Source organism: Eubalaena glacialis, chromosome 2 (genome assembly GCF_028564815.1).
Source record: "Eubalaena glacialis isolate mEubGla1 chromosome 2, mEubGla1.1.hap2.+ XY, whole genome shotgun sequence".
Taxonomy (NCBI): domain Eukaryota; kingdom Metazoa; phylum Chordata; class Mammalia; order Artiodactyla; family Balaenidae; genus Eubalaena; species Eubalaena glacialis.
Window position 1 is genome coordinate 118,638,679 of NC_083717.1, and position 14,150 is coordinate 118,652,828.

Here is a 14,150-nt window from a genome sequence, read left to right on the forward strand (position 1 = left end):
TAAAATAGATAAACAACAAGGATTTACTGTATAGCACAGGGAAATATATTCACTATCTTGTAACAATCTATAATAGAAAAGAATCTGAAGTTGTACACCTGAAATTGTACATCAATTGTAGTTAAATTTTAAAAAATTGCTCACCTCTTCTAGTCAATTTTATTGCACACTTCTTATCCTCCCCCATTTTGGGTCAATTTTATTGCACACTTTTTATCCTCCCCCATTTTGAGTCAATGAATATCTGTTAAGCACCTATGAAGTGCAAAGACAGTATGTAAAATGTATAAAACGTGCCTTCTTCTCAAGGCTTCACGGTCTCATAAAGGAGACAGACACATGCAGGAGACACAATAATACAAGGCAAATTATGAGAAGTGTTATATTCTACTAAGGAACAAACTCAAGATTCTGTGGAGGAGGGACCGTGAGCAACTTCCTGGAGGGAGTAGACTTTGAACTGGGAAGGGTAGATCTCTGATAAGAAGCTGAGAGGGCAGTGAGTGCCTGGGGATTATAAAGACCCTTGGCTTCACCAGATTTTTCTTTTCCCTTTTGTGAATATTTACCTTTAGATTCACAGCTTGTGCTTCTATTCAGTCTATCCACTGCCAGCTTCAAAGAATCACCCAAGCAGTGATTTATGGACAGGTACCTATTCGGTTGCACTTGGCATCCCAGAGGAGCTTCAGATTCTTTTCCATTATAGATTGTTAAAAGATATTAATACCCTTTAACTGCTCCCACTTGGAGAGTCTGAGTTTCGTGAATAAAGCCTACCACTCCATGGAGGTGAGTCTACATTGGAGATGTGGCATAATAAAGACAGCAGGCTTGGAAGTCCTTCTACCTGTGTTTAAATACATGCTTAACATTTATAAACTGTGTGACCTTTGGTGAGTAAATTCACTCCTCTAAGGCTCAGTTTTCCTGTCTGTAAAATGGGGATAATAATAGCATCCACTTTTTATGGGTTGTTCGGCATTTAAATGAGATAATGCATGTAAAGCAGTTAACACACTGCCTGGCACATAGCAAGCACTTAAACAATGTTAGCTATGTTCTAAAATTTTTTTTTATTTTTGGCTGTGTTGGGTCTTCGTTGCTGCGTGCGGGCTTTCTCTAGTTGCAGCGGTGCACGGGCTTCTCATTGCGGTGGCTTTTCTTGTTGTGGAGCACGGTCTCTAGGTGCATGGGCTCAGTAGTTGCGGTGGCTTGCGGGCTCTAGAGAGCAGGCTCAGTAGTTGTGGCACACTGGCTTAGGTGCTCCACGGCCTGTGGGATCTTCCCAGACCAGGGCTCGAACCCGTGTCCCCTGCATTGGCAGGCGGATTCTTAACCACTGCGCCACCAGGGAAGCCCTGAAACAAGCAGTTCTTCCTCCGTTACGAGAGAGTTGGCTTTAATCAGTGACAGTTTGCTTGAAAACTATGCAATGCATTGAGGCTCAGATTACCTGTCTGGTAGTGAGTCAAGCTGGTATACAACTAGAAGACCTCTAGCTCCCTAAATGCCTTAGCCTGAGCTGGAGTCCAGATGAATCCATATCCCTATCTCAGGAGCAGTGTTAGTCTGGAGTGGCTGGGGATAAACCTGTAACCCTCTGTATGGCACTCATGGTCTCAGGGGTGCTACAGCACACTGGCCACCCTGTTTGGCGTCATCTAGCTTGCTAATCTAAAAGGGTGTAGCCTGGAAACTTAATTTCAGAGTACCAGGGTACCCTTTTTGAAATGTGTGTAGAGATCCTTAAGACTATCCCAAGCTCTGGAGCTCATGACTATAATAACACTATGATGTTGATAGTACAGGTATTATCTCTATTTTATGGATTAAGACACTGGCATTCAGACGTTGAGAACGGACTTGAGGACACAGAGGGGGAAGGGGAGCCTGGGACATAGAGAGTAGCATTGACATATATACACTACCAAATGTAAAATAGATAGCTAATGGGAAGCTGCTGCATAGCACAGGGAGGTCAGCTCGGTGCTTTGTGACCACCTCGAGGGGTGGGATAGGGAGGGTGGGAGGGAGGCTCAAGAGAGAGGGGATATGGGGATATATGTATACATATAGCTGATTCGCTTTGTTGTACAGCAGAAACTAACACAACATGGTAAAGCAGTTATACTCCAATAAAGATGTATATAAAAAAAAAAAAAGACACTGGTATTCAAAGTGATTAAAGGACTTACTCATGATTACCAAAACAGCAATTGATTTGGGGCTTGAACCCAAGATACTGATTCTAATTCACTCTAATTCACACTCTCAAGCTATACTTTTTTCACAATTCTAAATCAGAAATACAGCTTATTGTATCTTGAATCGTCAGCCATAATAATAATACCGTAAAGCTCTCTCTCTCAGAGAAAAAAAGACTATAATCTCACCACTAATGACATATACATGTATTCATGCATGTATTTATGCATAGGCATGTATATATATGTAATGTATGTATATTTTTGTAGTTGTATTAGCAGAAGTGATAAATTCACACTTTTCCATCTATGATCCCTTGATCCCAAGAGTTAGCTAGGATTTGGAATGTAGTCTGTGGCCCTGACAGAGTAATTATGTCCTAATTACTGTCCTGCCTGTAGACCTAACCTGTGGTGCTTGTCCCAGTGAGTCTCTTGGTCCTGATGTTATAAGTATGTCACCTGGAGACTGCTGTCATTGAAAAGCCTTCCTCTTCATTATCCAGACTATGCCACCTGCCTTGGCTTCCTACACTGTGTAAAGAAGGGTTTGAATTGCACTATCCAAAATCTCTTCATTCCATGGTTCTATTAAACAATCTTTCTATGCAGGTTTTCACTCTTTTGGTTGTACATTGTTGCTTCTGCCTCCTGGACTGTCAGTCTGGATAAATAATAGCGCTTAGTTTTGCAGCTAGTAGGATTTTTATGTGATTTTTACCCCCTTTTTTTTTTTCATTTTTTAACCTTTTCTGTTATCGATTTTCCAGATGTCCAGGGCATAATATATATATATATATAGTATATTTGACAGGGAAAATATCTGGAGAAGAGACCAGTAAGGTTTCTATTTCAGTAGTTCAAAATTACATGATGAGTCGAGTGAAGAAAAAGGTAAGAGGAGAGCAAGCTCAAGATGATTACAAAGTTTTGTGTCTAGGAAAAAGGAAAAATGATAGCGCCAACAAAGCATGATGAGTCTGAACTGATGATAGTGGTAAATCCAAGTAGAGGTGAGGGCTGCTAAAAAAACATAATAATGATACGACTAGAACCCAGTTGAGTCATTAAGGCTTGGGATAGAGGGGAGGTGAGCTTTCTGAAGAGGATCATGAAGCAAAGTAAGAGAAGAACATGGGCAACCCAGAATTAGGCATAGGAGACTCATATAGTCCAACACACTTATTGGTATTGAACCTACACCCCCAGTTCTATCCAGTTCCTGAGTTAACCTTGAAAAGATGAGCGCAGGTGTGTAAATTCCACCCTCACCCACAAAGGAGGTTAAAGGAAGAGTGGGGGCAGGTAGTAGGGGAGTACCTACAACACCTTGGTTCATTATCTGATTTACCAAAGATAAGAATCCTACATCTCTAGGAACTCACCAGACTGTAGCCTAATCCCTGGATTGCCATGATTGCCTGCTCTGTAGGAATGATTTCTGTCCCAATTCCCGATCCTAACTCTACTTCCCTTCTGGGGTCGAAATACTACCCTGAATCTCAGTGCACTTGCCCAGGGCCCCAGCTCGTTGCCTTGCCTGTATCAGGCCCCTCTCACTGAAGAGTGGTCCAAGAGCAAGACCAGTGTCCTGTTTCACATCAGAAACCTCCTCCTGTCTTCTCATTCTAACCACAATTTCAAAAATGGACTTCCCTTGTGGTCCAGTGGTGAAGACTCCATGCTTCCCCTGCAGGGGGCACGGGTTTCGCATGCCGTGGGGTGCAGCCGAAAAACAAAAAAACAAACAAAAAAACTAAGTAATGAAAGCTAGAGCCTTCTGCAGCTAACTACCCCCATCTACATAATTTTGGACCCTTGGCTGTCAGCTCTGCCTGGGATGGCACCACACCCTCTTGGACACTATGATTTGACTTTCTGCCACCTCTTTGGATTGGAGGAGTAAGAAGAGTAGGAGAGTGTGCTATCTCTGGAGCCAGGGAAGGAGAAATTTTTAGGGTAAAAGCCAATTTTCAAGCCAGACAATTCCTGTAGAAAGATGAAGGAAAATGAGGATGGCCTTAGATTGTTTGATTTGGTGAGAATCAAACCAAATGGTGACAATGAAGGAGGATGGTTTCAGTAGTGTGGTGGAGACAGAAACCAAATTACAAGGGATAGTGAATTTTTTTTTTTAATGATATTCTTGTCTGCTTACATTCTTTTTATTTATGTATGTATGTATGTATGTATGGCTGTGTTGGGTCTTCGTTTCTGTGCGAGGGCTTTCTCTAGTTGTGGCAAGCAGGGGCCACTCTTCATCACGGTGCGCGGGCCTCTCACTATCGCAGCCTCTCTTGTTGCGGAGCACAGGCTCCAGACGCGCAGGCTCAGTAATTGTGGCTCACGGGCCCAGCTGCTCCGCGGCATGTGGGATCTTCCCAGACCAGGGCTCGAACCCGTGTCCCCTGCATTGGCAGGCAGATTCTCAACCACTGCGCCACCAGGGAAGCCCGTGAATGTTTTTTACAATAGAGAAACTCAGACAAGAATGATTCAGTCATGGTGAAACCTTTATTTAAGCCTGTCTTTGCATACAAATCACAGAGCGTGTTCACAGAAGTTCACCCTAAAGACTCAATCCTTGTAGTTTCTCAGTGCTTCCGATTCCCTTCTTCCCTGTCTTCTTCAGTCTTTCTTCTCTGTTCTCTTATATAGCCTACTTACCCCTCCTCATTTTCAACTATGTTCCTAAACAGAGATATAGAAAAAAACCTTAATAAAATAATGAAATCTCAAAACAATAAACAAAAACATGTCAAGTCTCTCCTGGCCAGGATGAAGAAAGATGCGAGGGAGGCTCCCTCATCTCACCCTTAGCAGCATGAGAATCTAAATAAGCAAGGGTAAGGGAAAATTGACCTGTACAAAGAACTGGCCCTTCTTTGCCTTAAGCTGCTCAGGGGTCAGAAGTGGAAATACCAGACAGGAAAGACGTAGGGGAGTTGTGGAGGAAGAGAACATACAATTAGGTGAAAGCCACTGTCTTCAGGAAGGCTCCAGGGAAGAGAGTAGGCTGGAACAGCAGCAGAATTCTCTGAAGAATCCCTGGAATACTGACTTCCCCTTTGCTCTGGAGACACAGGGCACCACATGCCCCATTTGCTTCTTTCCTCTGACTGGAATGCCTCCCTCCTTCTCTGACTGGTGAGTTTCCAGGAAGCCTTCAAGATCCAGTTCAATCTACACCCATCTGATGATGCCTTCCTAACAGAAGTCTTCCCTGGACAGAGTTCCCTCCTCCATCCTCTGGGCTCTCATACCTTCAACTACGAGGCATGTGAGGTACGCAGCTCTCGTGAGAGGTATGAGGCAAGTGTCCATACCTCTAAGTCCACTGTAAAACTTGTATTTGCTTACAAATCTGTGTGCTGGTCGGGAGCTCCCTGACCTTGGGATGCTTAGTGCCTCACATCGTACCCGGCACACAGTAGATAATTAATAACTGTGAGGGAGAAAGGAGAAAAGATAGAAGAGAGCAAAAAAAGGGAAGGAAAAGCAGGGTGGAGGAAGAGAGAGAGGAAACATCTGACTCAACTTTCCCTGGCCAAGAAAAAGGGAAGTGGATTCCAAAAACTCTGGAAGAAAGGGACAGAGGAAGAAACCACTTTTCTGGGCCTCCTCTGCCTCTCACTCTTCGCTCTGCCACTTCCTCTCACAACTTAGGACCTCACACCACACTGTACTGTTTTCTCTGCTGATCCCTCGATTCACCCCAAAGGGAAGGAAAGAAGCCAGCCAGGCTCCTGACTTCTCCCACCCCATGCCCTCAAATCCTGTTTCATCCCTTTGCCGCCATGGGCGCCTCCCTCCTTCCCCTCCTCGTCTTCCCTGCCTGCAGCACTCCCACCTCGTCGCCCTGGCATCTCGGGCCCCTGTGCTGTGCCGGGTCCAGACAGGAGCGTCCTCCTCAGATTGAAAACCAAGAGGCTTTTAGGGGCAGCCTGTGGTGTATGGCTGAGGAAATGCTAGACTGGGTCTACAAGTTTACCTGAGAAAGAACATTGTCAAGAGGGTCTGGGTGTCCCAGGGATTGGAGAGTAAAGAGAAGCAGCAATTGCAGTCCTTCCCCCACACTCCTCAACTCTTTCACGGATGGCCTCTCCACGTTTTTCTCCTTCATCCACTGATCAGAGTATCATTTTCCCAACTGACCTCTCATGGCCCCTACACCTTGGCTATTGACGCTTCCTGACTGTCTGCCCAGCCAGATGCACTTTCCCCACCAAGAATCTAAACCTTGTACAGTTGCCCCTGGGTCTCCTCTCCTTACCTAGGTATTCAGCTGCCTCTCCTTCCCCAACACTCTTCCCCTAGGAATTCCAGAACCACCTTTTCCTCAATGCAGATCATATATACAAAAGCGCTGTGTGAGTTGTAAAGCACTGTGCTAGAATGAAATACGATCATGAATAAAGCCTTCTCTTTATCCCTGCCCCCATCATTTCTATCCTCTCAAAATGTTTCTTATCCCTTCGTCACGCCATCCACCGCCGCTCCCCCTTCACCTGCCAGGTTTAGTTTTGTGTCCTGTGGGAACCAAAGCTATTTGCTGCACGGTGGGCTGTGTCAGGATGCAGGCAGGCATCTCAGCCCGAGGCCTCGGCAGAGTTCCCAGGCACAGCCATCGGCCCAGGCCGGGACAGAAGGCGTGGATAAGGTGGGAGGGGGCGTAAGTACGGTGGCTGTAGCCCCCCAGCACCAGTAGCTCCCCCTGCAGCACAGCGCCTGCAGCCCCGACATGGGGCGAGGGCAGGGGGGTCAGGTGAGTCCAGCTATCAGTCCTTGGTTCATAGGCCTCAAAGCTCAGCAGGTCCCCAGTCTCACCTAGCCCCCCCGCTACATACAGCCGCCCACCCAGAGCAGCCATGACGTGGCCAGCCCGAGGTACCCCCATAGGGCTCAGAAGTGTCCCCGGCTTCTCAAGTTTGGGGTCATAGTGCAGCAACGAGGCCAGGTACCGGCCAGTCCCGCCGCAGCCGCCGCTCACGTACAGCTGGCCCTCCAAAACAGCAGCTGCGTGGGCAAAGCGTGGTGCTGGAAGAGCAGGTGCCGGCCTGTGGGAGAACAGGGCACGTGATCAGGCAACAGTCATCTTCAGTTCTCCTCTTCCAAGACTCCTAGCCTCTCCCTGATGCCTGAAACACCCCCTTCCCTGCTCACCTCCAGATATTGAGCTTGGGGCTATAAGTCTCCACAGAGCTGAGGGCCACACCACTGTCTCGTCCACCCAGGGCATAAAGCAGTCCATCCAGCGCCACCAGGGGGAAAAAGCTCCGAGCCTGGCACAAAGGTGCCATTTCCTCCCAGTCCCCTTGACTGGGGTCCCACCTGGACACAGTGGGACAAGAGATGGGAAGAGTGACCCTGGGAGTCTGCGGTTGGCTGAACTTCCAACCTCCCGCAGCTGCCCGCCTTGGGACCGGCCGCTCTCAGGGGCCCATACCTGACAGTCGAAGCCAGGGTGTTAGAGTGGCCGTAGAAATCCTGTCCGCCACACACGTAGAGCTCACTTCCGGCTAGGCTCGCAGCCCCGTGCCGAAAGCGCCCGGGGGCAGGCAGGGCAGGCAGCTGTCCCCACTCCACGGTTCGAACCAGTCCTACGCCGCAGCGAAAGGCCCGGGCCCACCACACTCCTCGGGACGGCTGTCTCATGGCCATGTCTGATCTGAGCCCGTCCCCGCCAATCACTACTAGTGCCTGGTCAGGCTCCCTCCGCCTCTCTTGTCCTGGAACCTCAGCCTCCACCATCAGCTGACGCAGCAAGTCCGGGCTCAAGGGTGGAGGCAGCCTGGCCGCCCGTACCCTCCGCAGCTCCCTGGTGGACATACGGCCAAAGCGGACGCATCGAAGCAGGGCCTTGGCCTCTGACTCCTGGGTGTCAGGGTTGGCAGCTAGCCAACGCCGTGCAGCCGCAAAGGCCTCGAACTCCTCCAGCAAGTGTAGCTCATCGCTGTCCAGGAGCTCAGCCAGGCAGGCGATCGGTAAAGACGGGAAAGTGGAGCACAAAGCCACAGCAGGCAGGTGGGTGAGGAGGTAGTGACGGGCTTTGCTCCAGAGACTCTCCAGCCCAGGGGCTTCAGCCATGGGGATCAGGGCCAGGCAACGGGCAGGGTTGAGGCCTTGTGCCAAGGCTCTCTGGCACAGAGCCAGGCAGGAAGAGCTCTGGTACCGCAGAGCAGCCTGGGCGGCTCTCAGCAGTCCTGGCCACCTTGCCCGCACAACCCCAGAGTAGGCAAAGGAGACAAGGAGTCGCAGGTCCTGGGCAGAGATGGTATGCAGAGACACCTCTGTGCCCTGGGATTCCCTCATCCCGCTCAGGAGCATGGCCCCAAAGAACTCACTGCCACAGGCGAGGGCTGCTCGGTGCACTGCAAGAGGGAGAAGCAGAGGGGGACCCAGAGTGTTGCAAACTGCGAGGCACTCTCCTGACTTCACAGCCCCAACTTTGGGCCAACCACCCAAGACCACAGGCCAAACCGCGGTATATGCACCAGAACCACGTGGGGTGCTTGTTACGTGAAGGTTTCACGGACCCACCTCCAGAGATTCTGATTCAGTAGCTCTAGACGGAGACCCTAGGAATTTGTGTTTTAACATATTCAAGCACCCTGCATGATTCTCATGTTAGTGGCCTGAAGACACTTTGAAAAACATTGCTTTAGTCTTTTTCATGCAGGCCAATTAGAGAAAGGGTCTTGATCAGTCAAGTGAAGATGCTACAGAGAACATTTGCTAAGAGGGGGTACAAAATAAACTGCAAAGACCAATGTGCAACTTATATAGGTCTTTCTATATTGTACACAGAATAAAGTTCTTTCCTCTACAATTATAAGAGCCACTGACATCAGCCATTCTGCTAGTCAGATTTTACTCAGAAAGTGGTACCACACTCAGGAATGGCTGTGACCCACACTCATCTAAATGCCATCTCCTCTTACCCAAGATTTAGTGCTTGTAAACTGGAAACCTTCAAAATCACCTACTTCAATTGCTCCTTTTAAGATATGGAAACTGAGTCCTAGTGAAAGGGAGCGGTTTATTTTCTATCTCCATGCAGTGGCTGTCTGGGCAGATCACTGTAACTGATGTCAGGCTGCAATGAGCATACCTGTGTATCAGTTCCCTGCTTATCTGCATGGCCCTCGTGACTCTGAAAATGTCCTATTCAAAAATGCTATTAAATAACTAGACCTTATATGCTCCCTAATGTAACTCAATTTGAGGCAGTTGGCATCAAGTATGGAGTATCCTGACCAAAATATTTAACCGAAATCTAATCAAACCTTCAGATCTAAATTCAAGTTTATAGGAAACTGAGAGGCTAAAAGAATGAGTTAAACAAAACCATGAGGGAAAATGCTTACAAATCTAGAACATGGAGCATTCTATAGGACAACTAATCTTGTTTCTTCAATAAGTCATAAAAAAAGGGAGAGAGGACTGTACGAGAGTAAAGGAAGCTTAAGAGACATATATCTGAGTTCAGTGCAAACCTTGATCGGCTCCTGGGTTGAACAGAGCAGCTCTAAAAGACACTTTTTTGGACAAGTAGGAAAATTTCAATGTGGACTAGGCGATATTAAGAAATCATTGTTAATTTTGTTAGATATGATAAAGAAATTGTGGTTACATGAGAAAATGTCCTCTTTTAGAGAGACACATACCCAAGTATTTGTGAGTGAAATGTCTGAGATTTACTTTAAACTTCAGCAAAAAATAAAGAAAGAAATATAGTAAAATGTTAATTGTTAAGTCTGGGTGATGGGTGTTTGAGTGTTCATCTTAATATTCTCTTTTCTTTGCTATGTTTGAAATGCTTCATAACAGAAAAGAGGGGAGGACTTCCCTGATGGCACAGTAGTTAAGAATCCGCCTGCCAACACAGGAGACACGGGTTCGATCCCTGGTCCAGGAAGATCCCACATGCCACGGAGCAGCTAAGCCCGTGCACCACAACTACTGAGCCCACGTGCCACAACTACTGAAGCCCGTGCACCTAGAGCCCGTGCTCCACAACACGAGAAGCCACCGCAATGAAAAGCCCGTGTACCGCAACAAAGAGTAGCCCCACCCGCTGCAACTAGAGAAAGCCTGCGCACAGCAACGAAGACCCAACACAGCCAAACATAAATTAATTAATTTAAAAAAAAAAAAAAAAAAAGAGGGGAAATGCTGCTAGAAGTCCTCTCAGGCAGGTCACACAGACCCAAGCTCCCAGTGAGGCTTAAGAACCTCAGGCTGCTTTCTTTGATCAGTTGCAGCATGTTCACCTCTCTCAAAGGGCAGGTGATATTGGCGTGGCTTTCCACTGTCTTTTTGAGCAGTAGGTAGTAGCTTGGTGCTTCCCAAGCAGTAAACATTAGTGACAGCTTTCACGTACATATTGCCTGAGAAAATCTGCATTCCGTAAAGCAGGTAAGCCATCTCATCTTCTGTACCATCAATCAGCCTATAGCTCAGAGCCACTGACAAAGGATTCACAACCACCTGTATTTTGTGCCCTTTCTCACTCATCATTATTCCTTAGAATTTTAAGTAACAGGTTCCCACCACTAAGTTGGAATGTTTCTTAAAGGAAGTGAAAGCAGTGATATTGAATACAAGGATGTTTAAATTCCAAACCCTAGTGAGAATTTTATAACTATGAAATTTTAAATTCCCCCTCCATCTAGTGCTATTGGAAATGATAACAAACACTTTAGAAGTCTGTTATGGACTGAATGTTTGTGTTCCCCGCCCCCACCAAATTCATATGTTGAAGCCCTGATCTCCAACATGATAGTATCTGTAGGTGGGGCCTTTGGGAGGTAATTATGTATGAGAGTAGAAACCCTCATGAATGGGATTAATGCCCTTATAAGAGGAGACATGAGAGAGATGATCTCCCTCTCTCTCTGCCATGTGAATATACAGTGAGAAGGTGGCCATCTACAAACCAGAAAGAGGGCCCTAACCAGAAACTGACCTTGCTGACACCCTGATGCAGCCTCCAGAGCCATGAGAAAAAAATTTCTATTGTTAAACTACCCAGTCTATGGCATTTTTGTTATAGCAGCCCAAGCTGACTAAGATAGGATCCTTTTCCTTTGGGGAGTCCCAGAAGCACTTTGGGTCCCAGTCATTCCTCCAATGAGCAGTAGCTATGTGACTTTGGACTTGTCTTAAAGACTGATTTCCTTAGCAATAAAGTGTAAGAGCTGAACTAGATAATATCTAAACGAATCCCTTTTAATGTTAAACTTTTATGTGTCTGCACTCTGACTCCATTTGCCAGGTGCTATGTGTCTTTGACTTGACTGCATAGGAGGCAATGCATGGCCTAGTGAGAGCAGACTGGGTTAGTGGATGTGGGCCTGTATCCTGGTTTTCACCTGTTAACATCTCTGAATTTAATATTCTTTATCTGCACCCAGGGATAATGATATCTAACTCACTAGTTTTCAGTGAGATGAAAAGAGATGGCATGTGTAAAAGAAATTCCTGGTACCCAGTACCTCACTAAATGTTAGTAGAATCTGAATAAATCTCAACTTATTCAACCCTCTTCAGCTTTCCTGGTGATGAGCAGAGTTAACTTCAAAGTGCCATGAACTGGTAGCCTTAAGATTCTGCCCAAACAGTACCAGACCTTGCTCACTAGCTGTAGGGTCCACGGCTGCCATGGTGTCAAGCTCACTTAGGGGAAAGGACACACTGAATTTTTCCACCGTGTTCCTCAGGCTTTTCCTGTGTCCTAAATAGAAGATGCCAAGAAGGGCCTTTGGTTAATCTTTGTTTGAGTCCATCACCTCCTGCTCGTTCTACTGGCGTGGACTATATACCCTTAGCTCCAGCCAGCTGACTGTAAATTTCTTGTTTCTGGGCACAGGAAAAGCCACAGCATAAATCTGTCAGTGCTCTTAAGAAAACAACTCAACTGCGCATGCCCCATTCTCAGTGGGTCAGGAGAGGTGCCAAAGGTCACCCCGGGGAAATTCTGACTGCAGCAGGGATCAAAACCACTATGGTAGGGACCGAACCACCCGCTGCTTTCACACACCATTCCAGGTGGCATATGCGCCTGCATTAATGTAATGCCCCACAGACCCTCACCCCGCAGCCGGCAGCCGCCTGCCTCCAGCTCCAGGTCACACCCGATGCCTTCTTGGTACAGGAGCTCCATGGTGCGCAGGTTCTCTCTCAGTTCCTCTGCCTGGCTGGGCTGCTTTTCACCTTCCCGGGTGCTTCCAGCCCCCTCGCGTCCCCACTCGGCCGCAGCCTTCACCCGGGGTGCTCCCAGGGCTTCAGCCGCGACCAGCACATCCCCCCGTGGGGCGGGTCCCAGCACCCCCTCATAGGCAAAGGTCAGCATGGCCTCCCAGGCCCCGGGGGTTACATCCAGGCTGAGGGGGCGTTGCAGACCTCTGCTGCCCAGCAGCCTGCCTCTGAAGAGGCTGCTGACTGCGGCCAAGATCACCCGATGCACCCCGTATACTCGCCCCCCGACTGACACGTCTTCATCCAGCAACAACCTCTGCTCTCGCAGCCGCTGTGCCTCCGCGAAAAACTGGCTGGGATGCTCCTCGCTGCGCAGCTCCTCGGGCTCCTCTGCGTCTTCTCCGTCCTCATCCTCTTCCTCCTCCTCTTCTTTCTCTAGGGACAAGGCTGGAGAGGGAAGGCTCCCCGGGGCCATGGGCCTGGGGCCAGGCTCTTCCAGAGGAAAGGGGGGCAAACCAGGATCCTCGTCCGGGGACGGAGGCCAGGAGGGGGTTCTCCTGGTGGGCAAAGGGAGGCCAAGGCCGTCCTTCTGGACCGGAAGAGAGACTTGTTCAGGGTCTGAGGGACGACGTGCCGAGTCCAAGACGCTCATGGCCCAAGCTCACTGGATTGCTGCAGGTAAGCAGAGGAAAGAGAAGAGAGGGTAAGAGCTGGACCCACAGAGGCCAGAGGAAGCCCTGCCTCCAGTCCGGCGACATGTCAGTCCCTCTTCCTACTTCAACCCCCTCCCACCATCCCAGGGCTCGAGCGTGTAGGCTACACCGCGTGACTCTGAGGTTCCCCAGGTGCAGCAAAGCACGCAAGATCTATGTGTAAAAATCCAGTACCCGGAACTGTACCCTGCCCGTCTTGCCCCCATGCCAGTAGTCACCCTCCTAAGACACCAGTGTTCCGCTTGCCCTCTCACTTGAGCCTGCTCTGCTCCTGACAGTGTGGCAGAGGGAATGTGCCCCCGGGGCCCTGTCCCTGACCGAACCCAGCTAATTATAGCCAGTGCTGGCAGGCTGGGGGCTGGTCTCCAGGTGCCCAAACTCTGACACCCAATCCCCTGGGCCTGACCTGAGATGACCTCCTCCCCCCTTCCACTTGTAGGTCATGCCCTGGTGCTGAGCGAGGCAAATTCGGAAGCCAAGTAGGATGTAGGGATCTGGTAGAGTGAGCCAGGCCAGAAAGGCTTCCTTCACTGGACTGGGCTGGAGGGGGTGCGTGAAGAAAGTCTGGACTCTGCACACCAACAGGAAAGTGGGGAGAAAGAGTGAAGCGTGTGTTTGCGGTCAGTCCTGGCCTTTGATTTTTCTGTGCATGATAAAGCTGGGACCCTGGAGCGAACAATCCTGACGTGAAACTCAAATATAACCCATCCATCTGGTCCAACAAGGGCAGAGGGGTGTGGGAGGTGAAGGGGCATGGGTCAGGGCTACCGACCATGGGTGACCCACCCTTAGCGAGGGGTTTCCTCCCTGTGCCAACGTGGAGTTGGTGGTGAGAGAGCCAAACCCAACCCTCGGGCTGCACTCCTCCAAATGGGTCAACAGAGAGGCAGCCCGTGGTTGTCCTGGCTTGTGAAATGGGCGTGACCAGCCTCTGTGTGGATCCTCTTATGGCCTCCCCTTTGCAAGACAAGGTGGCCAACACCTTGGGCCCCCACCAGGAAGAGGAGGAACCGCTATCTGGCAGAGACAA

The 14,150-nt window shown here is 48.8% G+C and overlaps 1 protein-coding gene across 1 annotated transcript; it reads right to left on the minus strand.

The window, feature by feature from the left end:
- Positions 1 to 6,711: 6,711 nt before the first annotated feature.
- KLHL33 (kelch like family member 33) lies at positions 6,712 to 13,367 on the minus strand. Its single transcript, XM_061182317.1, has 5 exons — positions 13,307 to 13,367; positions 12,303 to 13,079; positions 7,654 to 8,578; positions 7,371 to 7,538; positions 6,712 to 7,264 (listed from the first exon to the last, which is right to left on the minus strand). Exons 2-5 carry the CDS (start codon positions 13,057 to 13,059, stop codon positions 6,712 to 6,714), a joined length of 2,403 nt encoding a protein of 800 aa, XP_061038300.1. The 5' UTR covers positions 13,060 to 13,079; positions 13,307 to 13,367.
- Positions 13,368 to 14,150: the final 783 nt, after the last annotated feature.